Below are 6,203 nucleotides of genomic sequence, written 5' to 3' on the forward strand. Positions count from 1 at the left end.
ATTTTAATTAAAATATAATATTTAATTTGTTTTTAAAGATTAAAAATTGAATTGACGAAGATATAAATATAAAATTATTTAATGATAAAATTGAATTGATGTTAGCGGAATTTAAAATGTTCAATAATATAACGGTTTAAGATATAAAATTAAAATATAAAAAGTATTTTTAATTTTAAAATAATATAATGATATTTAGCATATTTTATGTGTTAAAAGGAGTATGAACTAAGTGATTTCGGTGATAAATAAATGAATTGTTGTTATTTCTTAAGGTTCCGTGTTCAAATGCATGAATATCAAGTATATAAATATTCAATATCAAATAATTAAAAAATATCTTTAAATTAATACTTCCTAAAATAAAAAATAAAAATTGTTAAAAGGATAATGTGTCTTTTTATATAAAAGAATTATTTGGGTTTAAAGAAAACAGAAAACCTAAACGCAGAATCCAGATGCAGATAGGTCCAATGGATCTAAGCAGAGGCCCAAGTCCAACCATACGCCATAAAAATGTTAGCACAGTACGTTTTCAATTTGAAATCCCAAATATTTGTCTAGGGGAACTCTTCTCGGACCCTAGTTGATTTTCGATCTGCTCCGCAATCCTCACCGTATGTGTCCGATTCATTTCTTTTTTCTCTTTATCTTTATTTTTTTGTCATTTATTGTTTGTTTATTGACAGTTTCTTTCATTGAAAATGATATGCCGAGATGATTCGGGATCTAGATTTGCATGTGTAATATTGTAGAATTTTATTTTCTGAGATTTTGATTTACCAGATTTATTCATCGGAGTGGAAGATCTGGTGGTAGTTTAATTGGTATCCCTTTAGGCGTGAGTTTATTTTGGTTTTCCATTTTACTTTAGCTGTTGTAAACCAATCATTTTTTAAAATATCATAACTTGCATCGCCTAATTAACATAATCTGCAATTACTTTATTTATTTTTGTTGACTTTAGTCTCCGATTGGTAAGTTGGATTAATAGGTATGCCTGTCAAATTAATTGTTTCAGTTAATACTTGTTATAATGTAATGAGAATGAAAATTTGTTCTTTATAGATTAGTTGGCTTTAAAATTTTAATTTTATTTCATTTTCCAAGGCATGAATTCCTTACACGTCTCTCCTTGATTTGCTTATAGAAATACGATTGCCTATAAAAAAAGGGTTTTTCAGTAATTGTACCTATCTATGTAATAATTATTATAGCTGTAAGGATTGGATGATCGAGTTAGAGAATAGAGATTGATATCAAGTCGAATACTAACTATGCAAGGAGCCAGTGCTACATATGTTTGTATTCTAATTATCTGCTGAAGCTTCGGGACATGTTTCAACTCTTTCAGTGAATTCATGGTCATTAGTATTTTTATTGATTCTTACTTTAAGTGAGACGTCTGGCCTCATTATTATCTGCCCTTCCTTTGTCTTTTATTTTCCTTTATTCTTAAATGCATTATATCTGTAGCAAGTTCCTTAACAAAAAAGCTATTGCTGATTTGATGGTGTAATTCAGTTCTGAATAGTCAACATGGGTGGAGGGTTCAGAGTGCTGCATCTGGTTAGACCATTCCTTTCATTTCTGCCAGAGGTTCAGAGCGCTGATAGGAAAATTCCTTTTAGAGAGAAGGTCATGTACACTGTCATCTCCCTTTTCATCTTTTTGGTGTGCAGCCAGCTTCCACTTTATGGAATACACTCTACGACGGGTGCTGATCCTTTCTATTGGATGCGTGTTATCCTTGCTTCTAACCGTGGAACTGTTATGGAACTTGGCATTACCCCCATTGTGACATCTGGATTGGTGATGCAACTCCTGGCTGGTTCAAAAATCATTGAGGTGGACAACAGTGTTCGTGAGGATCGAGCACTTCTGTAAGTGTTTTTCTCATTCAACTATATATACTTTTTTGTTTGATGGAATTGCCTTTTAGTCCCAATGAAAAGGCCGGGTTTTTTTCTTCTTTTCCCTTAGAGTAGATAAGCTGCTATTTTTTACATTCGTAACATCCAACAACTTTTATCTTGTTGGTCTTTTGCAGTGCTGATCAAGCAATTTCTTGTGGTATATCAGACTGTAGTTTTATGGTCTTTCCTCTATGGTGTATCCTTGCATATTAAGATTTTGTGCTTCTATTTGTGGTTTTCAGAAATGGGGCTCAAAAGTTGTTGGGAATCCTGATTGCTGTCGGTGAGGCGGTGGCATATGTACTGTCTGGCATGTATGGCAGTGTTGGTCAGCTTGGTGTTGGGAATGCTATTCTTATTATTATTCAACTTTGCTTTGCTGGAGTCATCGTGATCTGCCTGGATGAACTTCTCCAGAAGGGATATGGTTTGGGCTCTGGGATCTCCCTTTTCATTGCCACCAATATCTGGTATGTTATCGCATTGTTTTCCCTTTTTTACTATCTCAATGTATTCCAGCATGTGGTCATCCAATTCTATTTTAATTGTTCAGTGAAAGCATAATCTGGAAAGCCTTCAGCCCTACAACTATCAACAGTGGTCGGGGGGCTGAATTTGAAGGTGCTGTCATTGCTATGTTCCATCTACTGATAACTAGGACAGACAAAGTTCGAGCACTCCGCGAGGCTTTCTATCGGCAGAATCTTCCAAATGTTACAAATTTGCTTGCAACAGTATTGATCTTCCTTATTGTCATCTACTTCCAAGGTTTCCGTGTTGTTTTGCCGGTGAGATCAAAGAATGCTCGTGGACAACAAGGGTCATATCCCATTAAGCTATTCTACACCTCAAACATGCCCATCATCCTGCAGTCTGCACTTGTTTCAAATCTTTATTTCATCTCCCAGGTATCTATGGTTTATATGAAAATGCTTCATTTTACTGTTAATATTGAACTCGTAACTGTATTTATTTTTATGCAGTTGCTGTACAGGAAGTACAGTGGTAACTTCTTTGTGAACCTGTTGGGCAAGTGGAAGGAATCCGAATATGCAGGCGGACAATTCATTCCCGTTGGCGGTCTAGCATACTATGTCACTGCACCTGCAAGGTTAGAACTTATGTTATTTCTCTTCGATTTCTTTACAATTGTTCAATACACCAACATATTTGGAATGCTTGATTTCCTTCTTTTGGTCCGTTATTTCTTCAAACAGGCTAATCCCTCATTTTTCTGATTATTCTCGTAGCTTGGCGGACATGGCAGCAAATCCCTTCCATGCTCTATTTTATCTTGTGTTCATGCTTTCAGCATGTGCCTTGTTTTCGAAAACTTGGATTGAAGTTTCTGGTTCTTCTGCCAAGGATGTGGCTAAGCAGCTCAAGGTGACCTTTTTAAGTCGTACAACTTTTGTTTTCTTTTCCATCTTTTTTGTTTGTTGGCCTTTTCTGTTACGGGTCATCATAAGTTTCATTTTCATTATTCCATCCGGAGACATTTACTTGCTGATTTAGCTTAATCTTGCTTGCTTTCCTCATAGATGTATTAGATAACTTAGTTGATCTTGATTCCTCTTGCCTAATATATGATTAAACTATGTCGATGTTTATTTGTTTTGTTTCCTTTCTCACCTTAAAAAAAGAATTTCTAGTGCCTTGATAGCTTGGAGTTATCCAAGTTAACGAACAGTCTTTGAAAGGGATCCTAAACGCTTAAGTTACACTGAGTGTATTTCTGACTCCCCCATGTTATGTGTTTTCTTTGCAGGAACAACAAATGGTGATGCCTGGACATAGAGATTCAAATCTGCAGAAGGAGCTGAACCGTTACATACCAACTGCAGCTGCATTTGGCGGAATGTGCATTGGTGCATTAACTGTCCTAGCCGACTTTATGGGAGCAATCGGTTCAGGTACCGGAATATTGCTTGCGGTGACAATCATATATCAGTACTTTGAAACCTTTGAGAAGGAGAGAGCCAGTGAACTGGGCTTCTTTGGACTGTGAAGCCATGAAAATTTTAATGATTGAATTTGAAACCAAAAGATGCAAGTAGGTCCCACTCCTTGTTAACATCCCATGGATAGAAAATTTGAGGTCAAAGATTTGTTTTTCCCCATCTAGTGATTCACTTCAACGGGGGAATGCGTAAGCTTGAATTCTCAAGATGCTGCCTGCCCCTTTTTAAAGTTTAAGCAAGTTTTTATTAATCCCCAAATTCAATAATTTCTCATTATTTTACTTTTACGCTGTGAAATATGTTTTCAATTTTTATCTGTTCTAAAAAAAATGGCATGCATTTCAGCTTCATTCAATTTTTTTCCATGCCTCTTCTATCATTACTTAATCAGATTGCCGAACAGAACTTGCCCATGATGTAGCTAAGAATGTTTGCGTGTTGGGTCCCTTCTATAAATAATAAATAAATAAAACCCAAAGGTTAGTAACCTTGTTCGTCAAGGTTGTTTGAACCTTGTACGTATAACATTATTATTTATTGTATTACTTTGCTAAAGTGGATTAATCCAAATAGAAAAAGAATTAAAGAGAATTTAGCCTGATTTGGACCGCATGAAGTTGCTCCTTGTCTTTGCAAAAGTATAGACATTCGAGGCATTAACAAGACGTGATGTGAGTATTCTTAAAACAAAGAGGGGTATGATATAATACAAATATTAACTTTTCATTCCATGTCAGATATATGAAACACATCAAACTCGAGCCATTCTTTACCTTTAAGAAATCCTCGATTTTTTTTTTCTTCAATTTCTCTCTATACATGAAATGTATTATATATAAGTCGTTTAAAATTTAAACTTTTATAATATTATTTAAATAATTTATATCTTATTTAAATATTAAATTTAAAGAGTCTAAATTAAAGTTTAAGATTTTATATTTTAAATTTATAAATGTTAAATAATGTCTATCAAATATTTTTTTATATACTTAGAATTACTTCAGTTAATTACTTCGCAAATCTTTTACATATACATCCGACTTAATAATTACACCAAGCAATGATGGCCAATAGCTTTTGTTTCTAAACCCCCTTCCTTTTCTTAGCTTTTATTTTGAGTGCTAGCTAGCCAAAAAGATTGGCACTTCCGTCCCATGAAAGTGAAGAAAATCAGTTGAAGTGAAAAAGGAACGGACTCCCAAAGATGCTTATGAAATACAAATGTAGTCACAACCTGGAGAATTTAGGTTTTGATTTGAAAAACATATAGAATCACATGTAACTGTTATAAATCGCATGAATTCTCCACTTGTGGCCATTAAACAGAACATACTTATGGGCTATGACCCCTCTAACAGGAAGAAACAGGGGTTTTCACGACTGTATTTTATCATTTCCGTTGGATTCCCATATTTTATGATAAGACATTCATGCTTGCCAAGGCTGGAAAGTTGATGGTACAAGCAGAGAGCCGAAAACAGTTAAAGAAATAATGCTCCCTCCTTCAAAAGTAGTAGTCTAGAAGCTGAATTTTTCAGCTATGAATTGTCACCTCAGCATATTTGGGCATTAGGATTTAAGACAAATCTTAGCCGCGGCCACAACTACTAGACTTCACTATCATATAGATCGATTTTTTCGAAAAATCATTTTTTATATCTTTATATACTTGTCATATATTATTTTATTTTTATTTATCGATTTAATATCTTTTTTATAAAAGCGTACCTCTTGAGTCGTGTCTTACGTTGATATGGCGTCACATGGGGTAAGGCGTGCCCCCTAAAGCGCGTCTTATGTTGAAATGGTTACACGCTGGTTAAGGCGCGACTCCTGGGACGCGTCTTATGTCACGTAGGAGTATAGTGCAGTGCAGGAGCCGCGCCTTCTTGCAATTATGACACGCATCAAAATGACGCGCCCCCTGCAGCGCGCCTTTACTTTAATTACCCAACTATCCCTCCCGTTTACACCTCATTCTCTCCCTATAAATAACTCAATTCTCAATCACTTTCATCACACCAGATCCTCTCAACTTCTCTTAAATACTCTTATATTCTCTTATAGCTATTTAAGGTATATTTTATTATATTTAGTATTTTGTTAGTAATTTATTTAACTATTTAAATTTTTTAATATTTTATTTAATTAATTTTTTTACAGATATAAAATAGAAGGCGATCTATTTCGTTTTGATAGAAATCATATATCTCGGCATTTTGCTAATACGGTAACATTTTAATTTAATTTAAATTATTAATAATAATTTATTTATTTAATGAATGATTATTAGTTTATAAATTAATTTTTGTAATCATTTATATTT

General features: G+C 34.1%; 1 protein-coding gene across 1 annotated transcript; it reads left to right on the top strand.

Annotated features, from left to right (window-relative positions):
* The first annotated feature begins 546 nt into the window (after positions 1-546).
* On the top strand, positions 547-4,036 carry LOC120133479 (protein transport protein Sec61 subunit alpha-like). The gene is made up of 7 exons (XM_039150054.1): positions 547-617; positions 1,525-1,883; positions 2,159-2,386; positions 2,470-2,824; positions 2,900-3,027; positions 3,167-3,302; positions 3,685-4,036. Exons 2-7 carry the CDS (start codon positions 1,540-1,542, stop codon positions 3,922-3,924), a joined length of 1,431 nt encoding a protein of 476 aa, XP_039005985.1. The 5' UTR covers positions 547-617; positions 1,525-1,539; the 3' UTR covers positions 3,925-4,036.
* The last annotated feature ends 2,167 nt before the right edge of the window (positions 4,037-6,203 follow it).

Source organism: Hibiscus syriacus, unplaced genomic scaffold, assembly GCF_006381635.1.
Source record: "Hibiscus syriacus cultivar Baekdansim isolate YM2019G1 unplaced genomic scaffold, ASM638163v2 tig00110580_pilon, whole genome shotgun sequence".
NCBI classification, from domain to species: Eukaryota; Viridiplantae; Streptophyta; class Magnoliopsida; order Malvales; family Malvaceae; genus Hibiscus; species Hibiscus syriacus.

Coding starts and splice junctions, on each gene's coding strand:
- LOC120133479 (XM_039150054.1), top strand. CDS start 1,540: ATGGGTGGAGGGTTCAGAGTGCTGCATCTGGTTAGACCATTCCTTTCA. Junction 2,387..2,469: donor TTCATTGCCACCAATATCTG/GTATGTTATCGC, acceptor TTAATTGTTCAG/TGAAAGCATAATCTGGAAAG. Junction 2,825..2,899: donor ATCTTTATTTCATCTCCCAG/GTATCTATGGTT, acceptor ATTTTTATGCAG/TTGCTGTACAGGAAGTACAG.